We start from the raw sequence: 26,800 nt of genomic DNA on the forward strand, positions 1-26,800 counted from the left end.
TAAAACAAATCTTATAACTATATTTACAATACAATGACTACATAAAATTAAAACTATCATTACGTTGAAGCGTACCAAGAATACTGGCAGCATTTCCGCGTTGGATAGCTTGGCTGATCCTTTGACCGAAATAGATGCCAGCGCTTGGGTTTCCAGTAGCCTTATTATACCGTCAAACAATGACGTTACGTCTTTTATAAATACATTATGTACACATTTAGAAACTATACAAAACTATGCAGATATAAACTTTAAACTTATAGTCAAAGATAATGAACCAGCTTTTAAACGTAATAATAGACACTTTTATCTTAATATGTTAGCAACTTTCGGTATCATGCCTGGACATAATTTACCAACTAGGATTGATAGCTCGGACCACTTTATGATAAAATTAAATAAAAATTTCTGTCGTGCTCCAATAGCTATTTTAAATACCACAATAACCGACCATGGCATGGCAATGCTTTGCTTTTAACAAATATTAAAAGTAATAATATCGCTCCTAAGCACGCAATTAAATTTGATTTTATTAAAGCTCTATCAAGCCTGACTGAAAAGAATCTACAACTACTGTTATTATGTTATGATGAAAACCTGGTGATTGATCCCTCACCACAGTGGTTACAGAAGCTTTACATGAAAACTCCAAATTTTTACCGATCCCTAAAACAAAACGTACCATAGAACCATGGATGACTCCGGGATTATTACGCTGTATCCGAAATAGAAACAAACTCGAAATAAGATAACGATCTGATCCTGATAATGGTGTTTTAAAAATTACGTACAGCAGACTTTAGATTCAGACATTTAGATGGCAGGGACAGTACTTCAACATTTAATTATTTCAGCTGGTACACAGCCACACACGTGAACGACAGCACCGAGCAGCATCTGTATACCCTAAACCCTGACAACGTTGTGACCTGCTTCACATGCGACATAGTGCGACCGGACGGCGCCCGCTGTCTCTACAATACCGCCTTCCTCAATGCCAATGCAACTCATGTCCAAGTGGACTGTGCCGGGCCCAACGTACCACAAGTCCTCATTTATAATGCTGTGAGTATCTTTTTTTTTTTTTTTTTTTTTTTTTTTATGGAATAGGAGGACAAACGAGCGTACGGGTCACCTGGTGTTAAGTGATCACCGCCGCCCACAATCTCCTGCAACACCAGAGGAATCACAAGAGCGTTGCCGGCCTTTAATTATATCTTTACATGAAATTCTTCTAATAATACCAACTTCTAATATCATTGATATAGTAAAACCACGTCCTGGAAGACGTAGTGTTGATAGGCCCCCCACAAGATGGACCGATGATCTGGTCAAAATCACCGGAATAGGTTGGATGAGGACAGCGCAGGACCGATCGTTATGGCAATCTTTATGGGAGGTCTTACCTGCTATTACCGCGACTTCATTCGCGTGGAATTTCGTTTGTGTTAACCATTAGATGTGTTGACCAAAAAATCGTGTGGATCCTTGCTCTGAGAAATAAACAACGTACATATCTCATAGGAACCGTATTTCATGCTATATTTGGGCCTCCAGTTTCCTCACTGGGCGTAGCATACAAGTCGTTGTCGATGGTTATTGCTCTGTGAACGCTGGAGTGCCCCAAGGTGATCTCCGACACTATTTCTTCTGCATATCAATGATATGTTGGACACCTCCAACATACATTGCTATGCAGACGACAGCACTGGTGATGCCGTATATACTGGCCATGCAGGTCTCTCTCGAGAAATCGTCGACCAGAGTCGGAAGAAACTTGTCTTCTATCGAGTACTCGCTTGAGAAGGTCGCAGAATGGTGTTAAATGAAACTTGTCCATTTCAAGCCCCAGAAGACTCAAGTATGTGCATATACCACAAAAAAATCCCACTTGTCGTCCCTTAATGCGTCGCCTAGTATAAGAATACTGGGTCTCTAAATCTCGAACGATTGCCAATTCCGCGGTGATCTGGAAGGCATAGCCAATTTGGCTTCGAAGAAGCCGGACGTCATAAATAGAGCACATCATTACTTCAAACGGCCCACATGTGGAGTATTGCTGTCATCTCTGTTCTGGCGCAACCCAGTATCAGCTAGAACCACTAAACCAACGCAGAGCTGCTTGAGTTGTCAGGGACCCCCATCACTTGGCGTTGCGTAGAGACATCGCTAAATTGTGTGTCTTCTATCGCATTTATTACGGGGTGTGTTCCGAAGAGCTGTTTGACTTGATTTCTGCCACCGAATTCCGCCTTCGCAAGACACGCGACACAAATTAGGACATCATCCCTACCATCTAGATGTTTGGCGGTCCTCCACAGTATGGTTTTCAAGGAACTTTCTTCCACATACGTATTTATTTATTGAAAAATTGGCAATAAAAAAAATGTATTGTAATTGGCCTTTGGCCTTTAATCTGTCTGGCTACGAAACTTTGAATTTACGCGTGTTTCCATGGAAAATCCTTGAAATTTAGTCACTGATTATTCTAGAGATTTCTTAAGCGACTCGATGTCAGCGCCATAATAATAGGGGTTCACATCTGCACTAGATAAAGGTCAGCTCTTTAAAGTATGGAACGTTGACTTCCAGCCAACCTTGGGTGTTGGTGGTCTTGTGAACTGTTGCAGTCTTTCTGTTTAGTCAAGGTACATAAACAAGCATATTGCAAAGTGATCTAGGACAGTGTCTTATATTTTCTTACGGCCGTTTTCAATAACGTATCATAGTTACGGATATATTGCTATCACCGTTTAATGACAAGATCTTATCTATCCATAGTTATGTCCAATATAGTTATAATATTAGTTATAGTCCAATACTGTCTGTCGATAGGGGAATGCTTATCTTTGGTTTGATCAGACCGATCAGATAATTAAATATTTAATTCACTTCCATTCTTGAATGAGGCTGTATACACACGTAAATATGAATTTATAAAGATAAGATTGTTGAAAAAAATAGTCGATCAGACGTGCCGTTGAACAAACACGATGTCATGATTCCATAAAGTTTCTGAATCTGAAGTGTCTGAAGAACTTATACTTTTCTTTAAGATTATATTTAGCATGACGTCACCAAATGGCCCAACGAAAGACCAGCGTTGGTTTTCACACCAGCAAACATGCTGAGTTGGGACCATTTTTGTAATGTATAGCTTGTTTCAGATTTTGTTAGTTTAGTGTATGTCGCCTTTATAAGTTTTATTTTAAGTTATTTGTATATTTATGTGTACTATACGTTTCAAAATAAAAATTTTTCATTTCATTTCAATCAGCTTTAATTATCGTGAAAAATACATTATTCTTTATTTCACTGTAAAACTGATTTCATTATAGCTGTTCGCTTTTCCAGAATGGCACCTTGGTATCAGAATGGGATAGCAACGTGGAAGTGTCTGAGTTTGCGGACACGGTTGATATCCCAGTGACACTACGAGTGACTGTTCCTTTAGGAGATGGAATACCAAATGCTGAGGCGTTGATACAGGCGCCTCGTGATTATATGTCTAGGAGCAATGTTCCGTTACTTGTATATGTGTGAGTATTAGCATACAACGAATTTCTTCATAAGATTGATAACAATATATAATTTTTTTTATACCAAGACTCATGGGCGATGCGGGACTCGAAAATGCGTTTCTCGGGTTCCGTCCGTTGGTTCTTACCGAGACAAGTGACGCATCGACTGAAATTTTGGTGTCTAGTTCAACTCTCAGTCTGTGGCTCCATGAGCCACATGATGGAGCCACAACCTGCCATGAATTTTGGTACAAATTAAATTTGTATATTTAATCCCAGAAGTGAGGGATCTTCATCAGCCGGAAGACGTCCAGTGCTGGACAAAGGCCTTCCCCAAAGATTTCCACGGCGATCGGTCCTGCGCTGCCTTCATCCAACGTGTTTCGGCGATCTTCACCAGATCGTCGGTCCATTTTGGGGGGGCCTACCAACACTGTGTCCTACGATACGTGGTCGCCATTCGAGGACTTTACAGCTCCAATGGCATCTGTCCGTCGAACTATGTGCCCTGCCCACTGCCACTTCAGTTTCGCAATCATTAGACTATGTCGGTTACTTTGGTTCTTCTACGGATCTCCTCCTTTCTGATTCGATCTCGCAGGGAAACTCCAAGCATAGATAGCCCTCTCCATAGCCCTCTGAGCAAGTGAGGGATGCCGCTTAAAAATAACAAACTGTTTATAAGACTATGTAAAATGCAAAACTTACTATAATATGTAAGTATATGGGATGAGCCGAACAGGACGTTCAGCTGATGATACGCCATGCCCATTACAATACAGTGCCGCTCAGGATTCTTGAAAACCCTAAAAACTCTGAGCGGCACTACAAGTGCGCTAGGTGCCTTGAGACATAAGATGTTAAGTCTCATTTGCCCAGTAATTTCACTAGCTGCGGCGCCCTTCAGACCGAAACACAGTAATGCTTATACATTACTGCTTCACGGCAGAAATAGGCGCCATTGTGGACCAATAATCTAGCCGGCATCCTGTGCAAAGGTGCCTCACCTTTGCACCACTGCTGACCACTGGTAAGTAGGTACTTCCACAATATTCGAATAAAGTTAGAACCTAGCAGAAAGAGTCTTGAAACACTTATTATTATTCTAGCTGACCCGGCATACTTTGTTTTGCCATATAAATTATTTTTGGCCGTTTCTTGGACATTGCAAATTTACTTTATTTTTCTAAAATGAAAGAATTTTCCTAAAATAAACGCAAATAAGAGTCCCATCAAAATCGGTTCAGCCATTTCAGAGATTAGCTGGAACAAACAGACAGACAGACAGCCAAAAATTAAAAAAAAATATATTTTGTGTACTTATATTCATATACATGTAGTAAAAAACGCTTATTTCAATATTACAAATAGACACTCCAATTTCATTTATATGTATGTATATATTGTATTAAGACGGCTTCTGAAACACACAACGTTGTTATACATATTAACAATCTTCTTAACAAGCTTCCAAACATACTTCTTATGAATATTACATTGCTCTATGAAAATTTAATAAATAAGACGTTGTTTTGCAAAAATCCATAATTAATTAATTTTTAGTGTTATCTTGAGTGTAAATTTCGCTAATAATTGTCTTCAATCAATTCGAACAAATTCAAGACCTGTATCTAAAGATAAAGAATGTGTAAAAGTTACATTTTTATTATAGTTTTAGTTACCCCGACGTTTCGTGACCTTTCCAGATCACATTCAGTCCCTTTCACTTTCCAGCCCCCCTGAAAGCGTAAAATTTAATGTAAAAACACATTTAAAATTACATGCGTTTTAATCCTTTAAAAAGTGTTTTATTGACATACTTCTAGATTCTGTTTGCTGGTAATGAGCTGGATTATAAATATTATGTAACGGTTTGAATTTAGATCTTTCTGAAACAGCTTCATTGAATGTTCTAGTTACGGCGGTCCAGACTCAGCACAAGTGAAGAAGCAATGGACAATGGACTGGGGCTCATCCCTAGTGAGTCGTTGGGGCATTGCGGTGGCTCGTATCGATGGTAGGGGTTCTGGTCTCCGCGGTATCGATAATATGTTCGCAATCAACAGACAACTTGGTACTTATGAAATTGATGATCAAATTAATGCTACCAGGTAAGCCCTTAACAGACGTTCGAATTAATTATTAAATTAGAAATAGTTTAAGAGTCAACGTACATCCTTTAACAATACAAAAACAAATCTAAAGCTTTATAAATACATCTAAAATTGTTTTGCAAAGACATGTTTTGGAAGGTTTTTGGTGCTGGAAACTGATCTAACTGGTCTTATCTCGAAGAAAACGACTATTTCCATCAAGCAAAAGTTGATTACCAAATTCGCTGTATATCATTATGGTCATATTATGAAAGTGCTACTATGATGCTACTATGATCTATGTGTATAATAATAATAAATAAGTATATACATTATAATGATGTTACTCGTGCAAACCTAATAAGCGACTTATTTTTATGAAAATAAGGGACGTGCAGGACGTTCAGCTGACGGTAATTGATACGCCATGCCCATAACAATGCAGTGCCGCTCAGGATTCTTAAAAACCCCAAAAATTCTGAGCTGCACTATAAGAAGACTCCACTCCATAAGACATAAGATGTTAAGTCTCATTTTCCCAGTAATTTCATTAGCTAAGGCGCCCTTCACACCGAATCATATAAATGTTTACACATTACTGCTTCACGGCAGAAATAGGCGCCGTTACCCATAATCTAGCCGGCATCTTGTGCAAAGGAGCCTTCTACTGGTAAAAGTCTTTAAGTCTACTTACTAGAGAAGAAGTCTATGTTGTAATATGCCTACTGTTGACCATTCTAAATGTTTAATTGCAGATACCTGCAGCAAGAGTTACCGTGGTTGGACAGCAATCGTACCTGTATATGGGGCTGGTCGTACGGCGGGTATGCGGCTTCGCTTGCCCTCGCTCGCGGCGGCGACGTGTACCGATGTGGAATTGCCGTAGCGCCTGTTGTGGACTGGCGATTCTACGGTATGTAGACAAATACACAAATATGGGGTTGACCCTATGGCAACTATACGGAATCGCCTTGTACTGCTCACGGCAGTGCTGTGGGTCATGTGTAAATGCCGTAGACACTTGTGTCAGCTACGCGGAATTGTTCTTCTTCTACGGCTCACGGTAGTTACTTGTCTCATTTATTATTGATGTAAACGCCTGTCGCAGCTACGCGGAATTGCCTTCTACGGCTCACGGTAGTAACGTGTCGCATGTATCATTGCTGTAGACGTATGTCGCAGCAACGAAGAATCGGCTTCTGCGGTTTACGGTAGTAACACGTCTCATGTATCATATGTCGCAGCTACGCGGAATTACTTTCTACGGCTCACGGTAGTAACTTGTCTCGTGTATCATTGCTACAGACGCATGTCGCACTGACTCCTATTGTGGTCTATAGATGTCACGGGGGCGTACTAGGCAACTACTCGATATCACTGTTGAATTGATACCGATATCAATATCAGTTATTTTCTAGAAACAACAATCTTTGACAATTTTTTAATAAAGAGAAAACATAAATCTATTTGAAAACATAAATATATTTGTGTTAAAACCATTGTTTCTTCACAGACACCATCTACACAGAGAGATACATGGACACACCGCAAAACAACCCACAGGCCTATCTTCAGTCCTCGCTGCTTACGGATCCAGTTGTAAGTTGATTTCGTCTAAATACGATAGGTGGCGCTAAAAGTGCATCACAAGAATTTCACCACAATCACAACCCATGAACCCAGCCATGTTATGTCACAGAAATAAACCAAAACGCAACAGGCATTAATGAATAATACATACTTAATTATAAAAAGAATACTGTTGAGAATGGTATGGCTTGATAGTCGCCTTTTTTGAAACAACAATTACTAAATAAGGAATATCCGTAGCGAAACAAATAACTTTATTCTGCAAATTAGCACTCTGATTAACTTATAGTTATTTGAGTATTATCTATAAGTAAATATGATATCCCTTTTTCGCGTGAAGTACTTACTTAGTCGTGTCAGAAAGATAAGCCCCTTTTTTTAGTTATGTGTCAACAATTACATAAATTGGATATAATATTAAGTAACGTGTGATGTCATAATAATTTTTGTTATATTTATTATAACATATTGTTTTTTAGTTGTGTTAGAAGACTTCCATTACAGATCATAGAGTAGTAAGTAGCCTATAGTTATCGATTACTTCCTTGTCTAAATATACTCAAGATCGCGATCGAAATGCCTATTTTCCTGATCGAGCGTTGACTCTCTTTAAAACTCTCAGAGACCATAGGATCTAGGAAGGTTTTGATAAACAGATAAACTAACAACAAAGTGATTTTTTAATCCTTACAATTCGTAAGGGAGTGGCAGTCACGCAAAAGCTACTGCCATTTAAACGTTATCAATTTTCTTTTCTTATTTAGCACACACACAAACATACATACACACATTTATTTTGTATTAATATAGGGGAAGAGACTGGACCTCACTACACAGAGAATCCTATTGTGAGGCCAGAATACTTCTAAAATTAAAGTTACTTACTTTGTACCAATGCATACCTTGTAACAGATACTATGTAATAACTATGTTACTAATATGGTACCCCAATAAATTATTCTGTTCTATTTTCTGTCATCCATGAGGCTTCGGTTCAGTCCCCACCACAAACCAATGTGCAGGAAAACATCGTGCTTGACAAAACATACAAATATCTACGAAGAAATATGCAAGTTATGTGTGGAGTTGCCAAGTCGTTCTGGTCTTGTCTGATGGAAAAAAATACTACAGGCTGAATAGAGCTTAAAGTCAGGGCTGTTTTCACGTGAAATAGTGGCGGTAGACGTAAAGCCCATATTACCTATATGTCTTCTTTATGAAAGAGTAGCACAAAGGGATCGGATTAGCGTGCACAAACAATGAGTTCAAGCTGCATCCAATATACGATAATTTATACATTTTATACTTTTAATTATTTATTACTTTTAACTAAATAATTAATATTACTTAAATTCTACTCATATATTGGATGCAGCACCTTACAAGCTAATTTGATATATATATATATATATATATATTACAGCCATTGTAAAATACTCTATTTTATTGAAAAGAGTGGCCGTTGAGTTTATTTTATATTCTTCTCACGAGCATAACTTCTTACGAACATATGGTAAATTCAGTAATTTAAAAGAAATATTTGTAGTGCTGATTCAATAGCGCTTAGATTAAGCATATTTGAATAAAATTTTTTTGACTTTGACTTTGTGTGATCACTGCGGCCCATAGTTTCTTGTTACATCACTGATTGTTGCCAGCCTTTTAAGGCGTTGAATAAGCCTGCCTATATGAATTCGAAAACCTCGAACAAAAGGGTACATGACGGGCGAGGATCGAACCGGGGACTCCGTTGTGAGAGTCAACCACATACTACCTACTGCGACCTCGATACTTTTTTAAATCTATTTTCTACGTCTATATGTATCGCATTTGGCTTTTAATTGTAGGATCCTCGATGTAATAGTTAACCGATTTCCTAGAAACATATCTGGTAAGTTGACATTAAATATGCAATATTTGGTTCGCAGGTGGAGTCGTATCGCAACAAGAGTTATTACCTCGTGCACGGAACTGAAGATGACAATGTTCATTATCAGCATGCCATGTTGTTCTCTCGGCTGCTACAAACCAATGACGTCTACTTCAATCAAATGGTATTTATGACATTAATATGAGCTGCGAATAAACAAAATATCTTACGTTCAAGTATTGGCGTTCTTTGCCTGGAAAAAAATACATTCGAGTCTCCTTCAGACAAATATAATAAATATTACTACTGTTTGAAATATACAATGGATGGTGTTGTTCAGTTATTACTTCCAGGATTGTTGGTACTGTAGCGTGTGTGTCCTTTTGTTATTTACAAATAGTGGCCAAGTGGGAGTTGGACTCGCCCATGAAGGGTTCCGTATCAGCAAGTAACATAATATAAAAGTTCTTGTAGTTCGTTGTAACGATTTATGACGTATTAAAAAGAAAGTGAGTAGCACAAGACACATTTTACCACTTTGGAAGTATCTCTCGCGCAAACCATTCAGTTAAGGAAAAAAAACATTAGAAACTTCAATATCATTTTAGAAGACATATCCATTGATACCTCACACGCATTTGATGACAAAAATTTTTGAGTTTCAGTCCCAAGTATGGGGAACTCCCAAAATTTATTGTTTTTTTTTCTATTTTTGTATAATCTTAATGTGGTTCTACATCTATTTACCAAGTTTCAACAGTATAGTTCTTATCTTAGACAGACAGACAGACATGACGAATCTATAAGGGTTCGGTTTTTGCCGTTTGGCTACGGAGCCTTAAAAACAGTGTATGCTTGAGAACACACAAGATGAATTCAAATTTCATCGAGGCGAAGTAAATAATACGAGATTCAATTATTATACTATGATCCAATTATTACACTAGCTGACCCGGCTGACTTCATACTGCCTCAATCGATAAATAAAAGACCTAAACTTTTGTATGAAATAAAATTAAAACAAACAAAAGGAATCCTTTTTTATTAAATCAATAATATCATACAGTCTGTTAAAATTTAAAGCTTTCTGATATTATGCACGAACTCGTTGCATTCAAAGCCAATCTACTTCATTGTCACTCACTAAAGAACGTAATTCTGACATATCAATACGACTATTTTCTTGATCTGTCTCTATCTGGTCAACATTGCGGTGCACGTGAGTTAGCTCTATAAATAATCTGATAGATAGTAAACAACTGTAGTTAAGAGAAAGTTAGAAAGACATAAAAATTATAATTAGTTATTCATTTTAATTTTGAACTATTCTTTCAATTTGATTTCTCAACCACCCCGTGGTTGGAACACATCAAAGGAAAAACAAAATTGTTGTTTTTATTTCATTCCGAGCATTTTCAATATTTTTTCACCTTTTAAACCTTCTCTAGACTTCCATAAGTAATTCAAGACCAAAATTAGCCAAATCGGTCCAGCCGTTCTCGAGTTTTAGCGAGACTAACAAACAGCAATTCATTTATATATGTAAAGCTGACAATATTAACTTCTAGAAACTTTAGGTGCATAATTATATTTGTGAATGAATCACTCTGATAAATTTTGCTCTTTTCGATTTTCTGACTGTTCACGCGGTATTGATCGACTCGAGTCGACTTTAATCGAACCAGCGTTACACAACCGAGAGTGACAGCCCAATGTCATTTTACACTCACATTTTTTAACTTCACATTTAATATATAAAATAGTTAGAAAATAGGAACTCACCCAAATTCAAACTGTTTTTTACAGATTGGTTACCTTACGAATTCTAGGTATAAATTTTTAAAAGCTGAAATTACTTCGAATGATTGTAATTTTATGTAAAACCTCTCAACATATGGTTTCTGTTACAGAGTTACACAGACGAGGACCATTCATTGGGTAATGTTCAACTTCATCTGTACCACAGCCTCGAGAAGTTCCTACGAGAATATATGTTGTAATTAGACATATATTTATTATTCATGCGCAGAGCATTCACCGCTCTATTTATTCTGGTTAACGCATTAATGCTCTAGCAATTTTTCCTAACAAATAATGAGTAAAAATAAAATATAAAATTTGTTATTAATTGAATTCCACTTACAGTGTCTCTGCACTTGTAAATAATATCTTGACAATATAATGTCGTTAAAAGAAGCTAAAAGTAGTTCAATTAACTAGATATCCTATAAAATTATGCTCAATCATTATTGTATAAGTTTTACTTAAAAATATTTATTTTTATGTATTTATTTGTAAATTAGCTGGTATACAGCGTGACATTAAATGAATACACGGGTAAAGCTATTTAACCTTAATCATAAAAAAAATATATAATATAATACATAATTCACGTAAATTAACCATTCTATAACATTATTTTGGAACATCCTGTAAGTAATCTCGTAGCCGCGATCTAGCGTAGGCAACTGACACCTTTTTCTTCTACGCTGCGCCGTAGGCGTCTGGTAAATAGCGTCCACGTAAAGGTAATAAAAATTTTGTTTTCTAAATGTGTAATTACTTAGAAAATTTTAATATACTACCCGTGTGTTAATTTAATATCGCCACCTTGTTTACAAATATACGGATTTCAGCGTATTTTGATAAATTTCACAATTTTTGTGCCAATTTTAATAATAACTCTTAAAATTTCAATTCTTTTTTGAATTTGCCATAACATTCATAATACAATCTAATACATGTTGATTGTCGAAGTAATAAATAGGTATTAATAACTTATCAGTTCATATTACCAATAATATTTGTTATTTATTTAAGAGTAGCGTTTCTACGTCTCTCCCACCATTATATCGTATATGATTTGTAAATAAATGAACCTAATTATTAAAGGTGAAATATGTTCAATAAAACTGTTTTCATTATACAAGACATTTTCATTTTATCAAATGTACCAAATAACTCTAGATAATAATAATAACAAATTTTTACACAATAATTTGTGGGTAATGTAATCCTTAGCCCAAATTAGGCATAGCCTGTGCTATGGTTATATAATAAAAATAAACTGAACTGAAGGATGCAGTGGCTAGAATCTGGAACCAAAATAAAGTAGGTGTATGTAATTCCAATAGTCCTTTCCACCACAGGTGTTATCCCAAACCATCTGTTACATAGTCTCAAACTACTTGAATTAAAGGAAACTCTTTACATCACCTTACAAAAAGCCGCCATCTTAAATACATGCCGAATCGTTAGAAAGTTCTTACAAATTGACGAACACAACATTCCACCCGACCCATAAATTTAACACACCACACGCTGCATTTACTTGGTTTTGACCCGTAAATGCAGACAAACCAGCGAAAGGGTGAGAAAAATTTCAAAAGTACAGAAATCTTATTACTAATAACAATATTATAGACATTACAGAACCAAAATGGTGTCTAGTCAGCATTATGTTGTCAATTTTACTTCTCAACGCTCAAGGCAATGATATATTTAATACGATATACTTACTTAAACATACATAAATACATATAAACATCCATGACTCGGAAACAAACATTCATATTATTCATCATATAAATGCTTGTACCTACCGGGATGTGAACCCGGGACCTCTAGCTTACTATACTTTATACTCTAGATGATTATGCTGCCGCTGTGCTTCCTTTCTCGTCGGCTGTCCGCAGAAGCCTCTCATTGGTCTAAATATTATATAATTATGTATTATATTTTATGCTTACAAGTAGTTAAAACTATCACTGTGTACAAAGAAGTATTCCCGCGTTTGGTAGCTAGTAGTTTAAACAATTTGTATGTTTTTAAAGTGATAACCCTCACTTCTTCTTCTTAATACAGAAATAAAATTTGAAAACAAAATTTTATGAACGATGCGGGACTCGAACCCACGATCTCTCGCGTTCCGTGCAAGTGCTCTCCCAACTGAGCTAAATGTTCGAGTGACGTATCGTCACAAAATCTTGTATGCTTTGTTTAACTCTCAGTTTGCGGCTTCATCTACAGGATCTACTTTACAGTTGATAACCTAGTTTTAGTTTTTCAAATTCAAATCAAAATTGTCGTATAAAATTTAAAGTACGCAATAAGTTCTTTACGTTCGTCCTATAATTGTTGATTCGTTGTTCTGAAGAAATTATAAGTCAGTTAATATGGCAAACCAATTTGCGGATAATATATAATGTTCCTATCAAAGGTCAAATCCTCAAATCCCTGGCTATATGTACACGAATGCCCCTCAACTAATGTGTTCATAGCGTAAAGATTACAATATAACTATAAATTTATACCATATGAACTGTGATAGCTATGAAATCGTCCAAAATAATAGCGGCGATCTGTAACCCTACATTTACAGCAACGCATGCACACTAAATCAAAGTTACCAAAGTATCGCGAGTGTAAGACGTAGCTGTCATACACACTAAAGTAATAAACCTGGCCTGTTATCATGCGTAGTCTTACAACAAGAGGCTCTATCTATAAGTATAAATTTTCTTAGGTTCTACAATATTTGCTTTATAAAAGTCATTGAGTTCCATAAATAAACTATCGACAAAAGCCAAACATCCTCATAAATATGTAACATCACAATCTAAATGTCTTGCCCAAATAAAAGGCTTACATTCTAGTCACGTATCTTTTCCATTTCGTGTTCGATCAAAAAATATCATACTATGGTGCTAATAAATTAGTTCTTTGTACTTGAACGTGACAACGGGACGTCACGCACCACATAACACGCTTACACAACACTTGCTTATGAGTTCACTGCTATTTTAAGATGTGTGAGATTGAAATTACGTAAAACCAGAATATCTCCCTTCGGAAGACAAAGCCTTAAATATATTATATCGGAACTTGTTTAATATAGCCTCTATTTTCCTCGCTAAAACAAAGAGACTGATGTATCGCGAGTGTAAGACGTAGCCTGTCATGCACATTAAAGTAATAAACCCGGCCTATTATAACGCGTTGCCTTACAGCAAGACGCTTTTAATAGACGTATAAATTATATAAGTAGCTAAAATAGCAATCGATGAAGGATAATCAAGTCCACATATTATAGTATAAAGTTTTACATATACCAACAATAGCAAATAGTGGGAACAAGTAGAAATTGTTATGAGATACTAACATTATAATGTAAAAACAAGGTATTTACGGCTTTTATTTATAAAAGGCATTTATTTTTTCAACATTGATTCCTTTACAATTGTTATTTTTGATGTCATTTCTAATATACTAGATACTACTACCACTTCGGAAACAAATGGCGCTTTGAGAGAGAAGAAGCGGCGCAAGAAACTTTTTAAGAAACATTTAAATTTATTAAAATAAAAGGCGCAGAGCAAACGCTATATCAATGTCAGCAGCATGACCCCACAGTTAAATACCGTACGTCATGATGCTGTGAAAATAACTGAAGTACACTAATCTAGCGGTCGCAACATTCATGTACTCTCTAATCTACCTAACGGCACACACACATGTACACAATATGTACATGTATTAACACAGTATCACTGAAAAATGTAACGTTTGATCGAAAGCTTCTAATAAATCAAACAACAGCTGCGGCTTCCGATTACAAAGAGATGTTTCAATCACAATGCAGCGTTTTACTCCTTTAGCACAAAAGACAATTTAAATTGTAAATACTGTTAGTTCACAACGTAATCGTATCTCGGCAAGCTTCGTATTGCTGCATTTGCATTTAAATACAAACTTTTCCGAACTAGTTTATACTTCTTTTAATTTGACTTCCTAACTTCATTGACCTAAATAGTTCGTTTATGTTAGTGTTCTTGTTTTCAAAAGGGATTTATGTTTTCATATAAACAATACATACCCCCAAGTACATAGCTCGATCCAATTGACCACTTGCAACGCAGAGCTACACGAATTGTGGTGAACGGCTGGATATCTTGGCGCTGCGTAGAGACGTCGCTTCATTGTATCTTTACCACATTTACCACGGGGAGTGTTCCGAAGTGCTGTTTCACCTGGTTCCTGCCGCAGATTTCACTTTCCCACGTACCACGAAGTTATTCCACTGTGTTTTGTGTGGAAGCTCATTCCACTTTTCATTCTTCAGTGTTTCCGGGACGATAAGACATGGGTGACCTTAAAAAAAAGCCCGTACCTTAAGGGCCGGCAATAAACAAACATGCCTCTACTGGACAAAATTGTACAATAAATGACATACAAGCCAATACCAAAATATAATAAAAAATTTCTTCAACTAATCTATATTATTTGACAAGGGAAGACATCTCTTGCAATATTATACAAAATAGGCAACATTCACCAAATGTAATTGTTACTGCTAGGGATAGTCATAATATAAAGCTCATAAATATTGTTCACCAGAACATACATGGTATCTCGAGTAAGGAATTAGAAATTGAACTGTTTTTGAGCTTCTGTAATATACTTAGTCTGGCATAATGCATGGTCTGCCATAAGGCCACAATCCGAGTACAAAATATATCTAGCATATTTTATATTAATATCATGTTCTGAGCAGTCATAAAGTGCGAGATATGTTTGAACACTCGTAGAGGTATCGTAAGATTCATCATTTGTGGCACTTAACCTATAAATCTTAGAATGGCAGGGTTTACTACTTCATGGTTATTGGTTTATGAATAGCTTTCTTGTTACAGTCGTAAATCAAGAACATGTGACCTCTCTATAAGACTAGGGCTGCTAGCTTTAGGACTAAGAAAATCATGTATTTATTTATGTATATTTGAAATGATACGAACATTTTTACTAAACAAACAATATTGTGCATTAAACCGAACAGTAATAACAAATTTAGAGATAGCGTCGACGCGAACCGGAAGAAACTTGTATCTGTAATCGAGACTATACTATGCAAAGTCCCGGAATGGGGCCGGTAAAGTTTTATCCAGTGCAACACTAAGAAAACACAAGACCGTTTGTGCGTTTACCGTTAAAAAGTCTGCCTTTGCACCCTGGATTCAAAATCACTCTTTGACTACTACAGCCTGTATCGGCAAACTAGGCGTTGATATATCAATTCCGTGGTCATTTGGAAGAGAAGGCCAAACCTGCCTTTAAAAAGCTTGGTCTACTCAGTGAGGCGAGACAGTACTTTCTTCTAGCTACCTGCATCTATACATGGCACAATTTGGCTTCACATGGGGATTTGACTGCATACATCGAATAGCGGCTGGAGTCCCTCTTTTTATTATGCCTTTTGCGTTTTTCCTGAGCTAACATACAGAGAAACAGACAAAAATTCTATAAAAAATACTATTTTTTATTGTTTGTAGAATACACAGCAAGTAAGTTGAGAAAATATTCAGTGTATATTTTTGACTTTGTAACGATTTTATAATATTTATTACAAATTCAAATATTTTATTCAAAATAGGATATGATATCACTTATTGAAAGTCTAAAACTTCCACTACTTCCAAAAAGTATGCCTCAGACTTGAATAGCAATAACGCAACGAAACAAACTCAGCGGTCTACCTTTTTTTCATATAAAATATGGCTACAAAGCAATATCGTAAAATTAAATATATTATTATCTAATAGTCTGGAGGCGGTCGCTCCACTCCGAATCTATGGTATCATAAAGAAAGTCATTTAAGTTATAGTAACCTTTACCACACAAAGGTTTTTAAGCAATTATTTTTTTCCACAATTCTTTCGTTCAATATGATAAAGATTATGGATAAAAACATAAACAAAGTAGATGTAAAGTGTAAAATTGTATATTTATTAATAAACAAGATTAAGCGCTAAAAATTTCATTTCACAAAACATGTCTGTTCAATCAAGGTTTATTAAAAATTTATGTCATAAATCATATCCCAGAGACGAGATGAAAAAAGTTCTAAAATAAGTATTTATCTTTCTTCATTTTGTTGCAAAGAATGTCTTTGTAATTGATAAATTCATTATCATTCATTTTATTATATACATCGTGAATACTGTACAAAGTAAAACAATTACTTAATCATCTGAAAATGAATTGCTTCTATGTTATGATAACAAAGGTTTATGTAAGCACTTGACTCCTGCAGTACTCTATTTTAAGATTTCAACAAAAATACGCCTCATATTATTATCATTATGATAATAATATAATATTGACACATTAAAACACAAATTATCTTGCCCCAAACTAGGCATAGCCTGTACTATGGGTACAAGACAACGATATATTTAATACTTACATACTTAAATATACATTTATACAACCATGGCTCGGAAACAAACATCCATATTCATCATATAAATGTTTGCACCTACAAGGATTCAAACCCGGGACTTCTAGCGCAGTAGGAAGGGTCACTAAACACTGAGCTATATAGGTCGTCTAAAATAACGAACAAAATGTATACCTATGTGTCCCAACACAATTTTAATGTACACTAACCTGAATGGTTTGTGTTGAGCCTTATTAGCTGTACTTGTAGCTTTTTTGTAACACTAGATTAACTGCAATGGTATTGGCATTGTGAATGTACACGAATTTACCTGTTATAAAGTCCTGGACACTTTTGTAAGGCCGGTTGTGCGTAAAAATTTGGTTATATTTTCGATTATTGATCTAGTACTACTGCTACCATCATGGCAATATAACTATTTAGGCCTTGGATTTGGTCAACCAACCTTGTTATAGTGGTTCATGGTTCTTAGAGGTCCTCAACTCTGTCCAGAAAACTAAGTAAACCGTGCTTCGGCTTCGCCACCCACCAGAAATGCCCCCTAAGATCATCCTTATCAATCTGTATTCATCAATTCGGACACTATGTCCCACTCAGTCTGGCAATATTGACACTATTTCATGCTCTTCACCTGCCGTTATCCTGTTCGGTGCCAAAAATTTTTCTGAGGATTCGCTTAATTTTAAAAATCAGCTTATGGCGTGTTTTGTAATACTGAATCTTAGCGACAAGCAAAACTCAGCTATTAAGGTACCATATATATAGGAATTGTAAGGCTGAATAGGTTTGACAAGGGTTCATCATTGATTATTCGAGCCGACTGTTGACACCATATTTCCGTTTCAGAAAATGTGCGCGGTCATTCTAGTAGGTGCCTTTTCAACCTTTCTTCAAATAAATCTTTTTGCAAACAGCTGAAAGGAAAATGCGGTTTATATTTTGTATTGAATGTTTCTTCCTCAGATTTCATGAAATGCATAAAGTTGTATACAAAAGTGGATATTTCATTACCCCCACAGTCAAATGTTAATAGGCGGAACGTAGAAATATAAATTTAGAGAGGTTAATAAATAGGTTTGGCTGAATTGAACATGATATCGAAATTTCATCAGCACAAGGTCGACAGACAAGCTGCGTCCCTCTCATCTGAATGATACAAACACTGCACGGGCTGAAGTTGAAGAGCAAATCTAACAGAACTGAAAGTGGACTGTAGCACATTGAAATCCTCTATTGAACGCCAACGACACGAGGCCTCGTCACAAAATAAATAGAAGTTTCTCATAGATCCCTTTCCTAAAAAGAGAATTAATTTAAAGAGATTTTATTGATATTGACTATCCTTCGGGTCGGTCAAGTAGACAAATACTACGATGTTCTTCTTAAGAATTGTAAGCAAAAATTCAGTCATTATAAAATGTGTTAGTTGCTTCTTACGATACATGCACTTAGTTTCAACCAGACGTGTGGCGTCCACAGTAGAGTTATTTAATTACGTTCTTGCACACTTCATCAGACTATGGGATGACCTTTTTCCACTGTGTTTTTAGGTCCATTTGACAGAGGTCAATGTGACAATGGACATAGAAGACGTATATCTATAAGGCAAGTGACTCTATGTTATGCGTGCTATCTTTGAGCAGAGTCCAGAAGAGAGTGCTAAGCAGAACAATTACTGAAGCTACAATCCATGAGTCGAACAAATATACCAAAATTTACTGATAATGCGTCCTGCAGAAGGTTGGCTTGTTTGGGAAGAACGCTGCGACGTAGCCCGAGATGCGCGCGTTCGGATCGTGCATCGCCTATAAATTTTGGTACAATATATTTTGTACACTTAATCCCTGGTATCACTTAACAACACCTTTGCACAGGATGCCGTCTAGATAATGGGTACCACAACGGCGCTTATTTCTGACGTAAAGCAGTAATGTGTAAGCATTATTGTGTTTGGGTCCGAAGGGTGCCGTAGCTAGTGAAATTACTGGGCAAATTAGACTTGACATCTTATGGGTCTAGATGACGAGAGTAGTTGTAGTGCCACTCAGAATTGTTGGGTTATAATGGGCAGGGCGTATCAATTACCATCAACTGAACGTCCTGCTTGTATCGACCCTTATTTTCTTAAAAATAAAACAACAAACTGTTCGGATTGTTGGATTCGAAAGAGCGAAATCTCAATCAAGTCAATTTCCCAATATGCAAATATTCGGGTTGAGCAGGTTATCAACTGTAATGTAGATCCTGTAGGTGAAGGCACAACTCGAGAGTGGAGCAAACGTACCAAAATTTACAGATCATGCGGACGGTTGTCTTAATTGGCAAGAACGTTGGGACGTAACCCGAAACGCGAGGGTTCGAATTCTGCATCGTCCATATATTTGGTCCATTTAAAATTTTTAGAAAATCGTAATAACGATTGATTTTACTCCTCATAAGATCTCCAAGCCGTACACTTATAATTGACAAACAATTCTTTAAGAATAGTCTTCAAAACATTTTTTTTAAATAATGGTATTTATTTGATATTAGAAGATTTTTCTTATAATTCTAAAAGCAACGATAACATTGTCTCAACTTGATTTATAAACTCTGTTTTTTCTCATCACTTAATCCTGCTGACGCATTGCATTTGCTTTGACGTTGAAAGCTAAGCCAAGCTGAGCTTTATCACCAACGACGGAAGCTTAAGGGATTGAAAAATGTAACAATCTGTCTCCATCAACTCGAAGCTTAGAAAAATTATAATCTAGCTTTGTTAAATTGTGTTTGCCAAGTTAATTGATGATTTGGGTTTAAATTAATCCTTATTTGAGCAATCATTACCCAAAAAAATAAAACTTTAATTGAGTCAGAAAAATTCATATGAGTTTTTAGTAAAAATATATTTTGGTAACTTCTAAACTTTATAGAGTATTTATATCGTATTTTTTTTAAACTTAAAATATACCATAGATTAATACTACGTTGTTCAGTAACTTTTATATTAAACAGTAAAATGGAGCATGGCTTAATGAAGGTTTTGCCTACTGATCTACTGCTATAAAGAATTCCGACCAACAATTTTTACTTAAACAGTATCTCGATATTTTAGTCTTATAATGTTAACTAGTACGTGTATCTCAAATAAAGTATGCGAAAGTAAAATTCATAATTTTTAGTGTAATATTTATAATGGTTTAATAATAATATAATGATATTTCATTTCCCTAACCGTTGATCGTTAAAATACTTTATACAAGTTGGCCCGATGCTCAATTACAATTATGTTTTTCTGAATTTCTCGAAGCCAAACAGCTCTCCGTCTTTTGTGGTTTTGTAAAAGAGCAACAGATTTGAATATCTCTATTAGCTAACTCATATGCTTAATAGTCATCCAATCTCACCTTACAGTAGTCACATGTGATGTGATACATCAGACATGTTATCCTACTCTTTTGTTGACAATTTCGGTGTTATATGTTATAAGAAACGTCGTAGTGATGAACGTCAGGCCATGAAGCGAGTACGAAGATTATTGGGTATTCGTCTTAGCTCGCGTGTAAGCGGCGTGCGTGCGGTGGAAGTGCGGGCGAGAGCGAGCGCCCAGCAAGCAGTCAGGAAAGAACTATCGAGCGAGGCGGTTGTGTTGCATACCCATGCCGGTAACACCACGTTCTTATTACATTATTATAAGACTTTGTGAAATGTGTACCTTAACGATTGTAATATTAGTTGCTAATAATGATACCGTGTGAAAAGTAAGACTGTCACCCGGTTTCTGAATTGAGAAAAGTAGCATTCTGAAATCGCTTGAGAAATACTTAAGAATTATGCATTTCGCAACAAAACATTTGCTTTTCTCAAACGTCTAATAGCTAAGTTTGTACTTAAGTACACTAGGGATCGTTTATGTGTCACTTTTGCTGTCATGGTCAACGCCCACAACAATGGATACCCACGAAGGATCTGAACATGTTTTTTTTAAATAGGGACGAGATGAGCAGGACGTTCAGCTGATGGTAATTGATACGCCCTGACCATTACAGTGCCGCTCTGGATTCTTGACAAACCCAAAAATTCTGAGTGACAGTACAATTGCGCTCGTCACCTTGAGACGCAAGATATTAAGTCTCATTAGCCCAGTAATTTCACTAGCTACGGCGCCCTTCAGACCGAAACACTATAATGTTTACATCAAAGAACAATGCACATAAAATATACTATAAGGAATTAAAAAAAAATGTTTTTGATGCCATTGAACGTGAAAAAAAAAATGCTATTTCAGTACCTACGTTAATTCAAATAGGAACAACCCGCGCACTCTATGGAAGACAATTAAAAAAATATTCACATACATAGCAAAGGGGAATATGTACATCCTGTATGAACAATCATTTCCTGGATGTACCTGGAAATAAAATTGCGCCTGCTTCTGAAATTGATTATTACCTAAATCATAAGAGAGGGAATTTCACGTTCTCCATTACAACTGTGTTAGAAACTGATATTCTTAAACATCTTCGAAGTTTACATTCAAATGCATTGGGGGTGTGATGGAATTTCATAAGACATGTTGAAGTTATCTCTACCATACATAAGTAAGATTTTTACAGCTATAATCAATCTCTCCATTGCATCTTCAACTTTTCCATCTGCTTGGCGTAAATCCCTAATAACTCCACTGCCAAAAATTACAAATCCTTCTTCCTTTAAGGACCTGAGGCCAATTAGTATTTTGCCATGTATGTCGAAAGTCGTAGAAAAAGTAATCTATGAACAGCTCAGAGGATTCTTAGAAAAAAAATGACCTACTTTCACATTTACAATCTGGCTTTAGAAAACATAGGAGCACGACTACTGCATTATTAGATGTGGTTGATTATGTTCTTGAAGCCCAGGACAGAGGAGAGTGTACCATTTTGATTTTATTAGACTTTTCCCGGGCTTTCGACTCAATTAACCACGAACTACTTTTAGCGAAATTCTCTTTTTACGGTTTCGAATCTGAGACTATTTGCTGGCTTAAAACCTTTATTTGTAATTGTTCACAAGTCGTCAACATTAGGTGTGAAAATGGTCTTAGCACTTGTATCTCTCGTTGCGCCCATGTTTGTAGAGAAGTTCCTCAATGCTCAATTTTAGGGCGACTTCTGTTTATACTTTACACAACGAATATCACTAACTGTATAAAAAATTGCAAATACCATATCTATGCTGATGATATACAGTTGTACATATTTTTTAAAGTAGGAGATTTGAATTCTGCTCTTGCGAAATTACAGGAAGACCTACTTCGCATTTCTATATGGTCAAAAAATAACTGCCTTGAGTTAAACGCGAAAAAAACAAAATATATGATATTAGGAAGTAACCATCAAGTAAACACAACATCAGACCATAAACCCAATTTTTTTATAAATGGAGAACAAATAGACAGAGTCTCTGAAGCGCGCAACCTGGGAGTTGTATTTGACGAATCCTTGCGATTTCAAAATCACATTCTTGGTATCGCCAAAAATTGTTTTTATAGGTTAAAGTTACTTTATCGCATCAGAAATTCGCTAAGCGTTTGCGTTCGCAAAGAGTTATGTGAATCATTTATTCTCTCTATATTTAACTACGCTAATACAGTGATTGGGCCTAGGTTGTTGATGGCTTCAAAAAAACTTATACAAAGGGTACAAAATGCTTGCACAAGATTTTGTTATGATATTCCTTACCGTGCACACGTAACACCCTTTTTGAACACCAACAACATAATGAAGATGGAATTACGTAGGCAATTTCAGTTTGCCTCCTCAATTTTTAGCGTGGTTAAGTACATAATACCATTTTACCTATATAAAAGGCTTAGGTGGTTATCGGACTCAAATAGGTGTTATCAGACGCGTCACGGCAAGATTCTCCTTGAAGTGCCTCTACACGGTACCGCAGCATTTAGGAGTAGCTTTAAATACAGCGCCTCCAAATGCTGGATTGATTTGCCGCCACCTATTAAAGATCAAAAAAGTTTGTTCTCCTTTAAAAACAAACTGAAATCTTTTCTATTAGAGAAACAAAAGTGTTCAGAGGCATAAAATCAAAAATAAACAGCATGAATAAATAAAATAAAAAATCAAAATATGTCTTATTTAATAAAATTAAAATAAAAATATTTTTAAATTCGCTTTCCAATTCAATCTTTTAGTTTCTTTTCTTTTTCTACTATTTTTGGATGGTCACTTTTAAGACCTATAACAAAAGGAACCGTCTAAATCTACAGCTACTGTCAACAGGTCGACTTGGTAGGTACCTACTGAAAATCAGTGTTGGAAATCATTTCCAAAAATACTGAGTGGGTGTCCTTTTCATGACGCCGTATTTTTTATTTGTTAATTTAACTATGTATATATGTTTTCTGTTGTCATGAATAAACGTATACTTTACTTTACATTACTGCTTCACGGCAGAAATAGGCACCGTTGTGGTACCCATAATCTAGCCGGCATCCTTTGCAAAGGAGCCTCCCGCTGGTGATTGCTTGGTGGTTGCTTCTTCATATAAATGTTCTGCTCTGGATTAACCCATCTCTACAAATCAAAAATGACAATGCAATTCAATTTTAGCACTTTGTTGAAATATTTATTAAGGAAGGCATGAAAAGGCTCTGACTTGAATGAGCTGGCACGTTTTCTTGAAAAAGGAAATTCGGTGTCAACTAGGGTTGAGTAATCTTTAGTGAACCCATGTCAAAGCTATTCAGGGATTCGATTCGCAAAGTGTTAGGAAAACTTCGTTTATTTAAGATGAAGTTATGTTTTTGTTTTTACGTGGTATCATAACGCTTTAACAAAAAAAATAATAAATTTTAAAGTGATTGTGTGTAAAACACTTTTTTTCCATATGTTAGATAAAATAAAAGTAATTGTTGCGGCCATAATTAGTCCATTGGATCACCAATAGCACAATCAGAGTCTGCAGAAAGGTCTAGTTGTAATCATGTAAACATCGTTTTAGTCATTTTTTTTAATAAAATAATACATCAAAACATGCGAAAACTATTAAAATAATACTATATTCTATCTTACTATATTTTGTCTTACTTTACCCACTGCAATATTTGATGTTTAAATAAAATTTGTTATTCTAGAAACGTTAACAAGAAATGTATTTATTTAATCAATTAATATTATAATAACGAAATGAATACTTATTGAGTAATTGCAGAAGTGGAAAATGTGACGAATAGAATAAATTTTTAACATTTTAATTTTGTCAACCTTTTTTTTAACATTTTAATTTTTTTGTGTAGATTTAAAAATACATCAAAGTTTACATTTTGATAGAGGTAATTTCAATGCATTTTATAGTAAAAACATTATTTATTTCGCATGACAATATGTGCGTTTTTATTCCTAAAGAAGTGTTAAACTTATTGTGATACTCAGGATAATCATAAAAAAACATGGCAATATTCAAAATATACATTCAAATGATAAAATAATTTTCTTTATTTACAATTACAGATAACATACTTATTCAATAGAAATATTAAATTAGTATATTGCACATAAAACATTACCATTGAAACACCTATTTTTATGGAAAAGGAGGACAAACGAGATAGCTGGTCACCTGGTGTTAAGTGATTACCACCGCCCATGTTCTCTTGCAAGAACAGAGGAATCACAGGAGCCTTCTTTACCGGTATATAGTAATAGGGTACGAACTCAACTTTAAAAATACTTAAACAATATTTAAAACTTATGACAGCTCTATTTAGCCTTGTGATAAGTGGTTAGGCCACGCCATTTATATTTCAATCTTTTTAAAGGTTGTGCCTTTAAAACCTTATACCCGTAATCTGAACCTGCACGAGAACGTAAGTTTAAATATAGATCGGTGAAGGCTACGTGAATGTCAGAGCCATATAACCACTTACTCGCCGTTGTAAGTTAAAAGCAATATCATCTTTTATGTCGGGACCAACATATTGTCCATTAGCTTTCAAAGTTCCAATTGACGATGTTGTGTTACGCCAGGGAAACAAAGCATTTACTGTAAACTGGTTTATACTCGTTAGCCTCTGTTTCAACAAGTACATTCATACTTTTTATATGACAAAGAATGCCCTAGAGTTCCTTTTTGTGCGAAATATCAATTTTTTTATTAAAAAGAAACATTCTTTCCAATAAAGTAGAGAATATGATAGAATTTATTTATATATTAGGAAATGCTATTTGATATAATAATAATTAAAATTAGAGATATAAACTTAAATATCTATCTCTATATATTATAATGAAAATGGTCTTCGTTTGACGCTCAATCACGCCTAAACCACAGATAGTATCGACATGAAATATATATATATATATATATCTATTTATTTTTGTGTTAAATTTTTAACAACTGGTATTTGAGAGAAGCTCGTGTCTGGAGGACCCTGTATTACAGTTCACCACAAGTACCAAATTAAAGTTATAAAATATATTTGCAAAAATTTCAGTAAAACTAGTGATTTTCAATTGATAGATTATTTTATTTTACAAAGATTTAACTCAAATATTATATATGCTACTAGCTAACCAGACAGTCACTTTTACTGTGGGGTCATGCTGCTGACATTGATGTAGTGTTTGCTCTGCCAAAGAGAGCTGTTCGTGCTATATATCAGCTTGATTATAGACAGTCTCTCAAAGAAATTTAAATAAATAAATATTAGGACTGTTCATTTCAGTACATTTATGAACATTTAATATACGTTCAAAAAATCGTCACCTTTTTGCTCTTAATAGCGATTTTCATTATTATAACACTAGAAATAAGGGATTGCTTGTAACTAATTCTAATTGGCTTCATAGTATACATAATAGCTCTAAGGGTAAATGTATGCACTTTTATAAGAAGGTCCCAGCCACTGTTTAGGTGTTATCACTACATATTATAAAATATTATAAAACAAAGTCCTCCACCGCGTCTGTCTGTCTGTTCGCGATAAACGCAAAAACTACTGCACTGATTTGCAAGCTGTTTTCACCAAAAGATAGCTAGGTTCTCGAGGAAGATTTAAGTACCTATATAATTTGTTTAGTTTTTGTATACATTAACGATATTTGTTGGAGGTAAGAGAAATGAAACAAAAACGTAATTCTGAATGATTTTAGGATATGTAGTTATAAAATGATTAGGATTCTTAACGTATTGATGTAACAAGCTCATACATTATCGCTTCATAATTGCCAATTTTTTAAAAGTATTCGTTAAATAGAAATTATATACTAAAGCCCTCCTTCAAAACCGCGCTATACATTGGTGAAAACAACTTTAAAATCGGTGCAGTAGTTTGTAAGTTTATTGCTAACAGACAGACAGAAAGACGGGGTGGAGGATTTTGTCTTATATTAAGTAGTGATTTAATATGTAACTATATCTGTAATTACTTTCAATTTTATATAGGAAACAGTAAAATTAAGATTCTTTTTTGTCTGCATGAATCGCCACGGGTAAAGGCCTACTCTAAGGTTTG

General features: G+C 35.3%; 1 protein-coding gene across 2 annotated transcripts in view; it reads left to right on the forward strand.

Annotated features, from left to right (window-relative positions):
* LOC126974631 (venom dipeptidyl peptidase 4-like) overlaps positions 1-12,003 on the forward strand; it is a 56,191-nt gene extending 44,188 nt beyond the window's left edge. For both annotated transcript variants that reach the window (XM_050822139.1, XM_050822140.1), the window contains 7 exons: positions 855-1,065; positions 3,355-3,539; positions 5,438-5,632; positions 6,370-6,527; positions 7,128-7,213; positions 9,133-9,258; positions 10,985-12,003. In XM_050822139.1, the coding sequence (XP_050678096.1) occupies positions 855-1,065; positions 3,355-3,539; positions 5,438-5,632; positions 6,370-6,527; positions 7,128-7,213; positions 9,133-9,258; positions 10,985-11,074 (1,051 nt within the window). In that variant the 3' untranslated portion in view covers positions 11,075-12,003. The remainder of the gene's footprint in view (positions 1-854; positions 1,066-3,354; positions 3,540-5,437; positions 5,633-6,369; positions 6,528-7,127; positions 7,214-9,132; positions 9,259-10,984) is intronic.
* Positions 12,004-26,800: the final 14,797 nt, after the last annotated feature.

This window comes from Leptidea sinapis, chromosome 33, assembly GCF_905404315.1.
Source record: "Leptidea sinapis chromosome 33, ilLepSina1.1, whole genome shotgun sequence".
NCBI lineage: Eukaryota > Metazoa > Arthropoda > Insecta > Lepidoptera > Pieridae > Leptidea > Leptidea sinapis.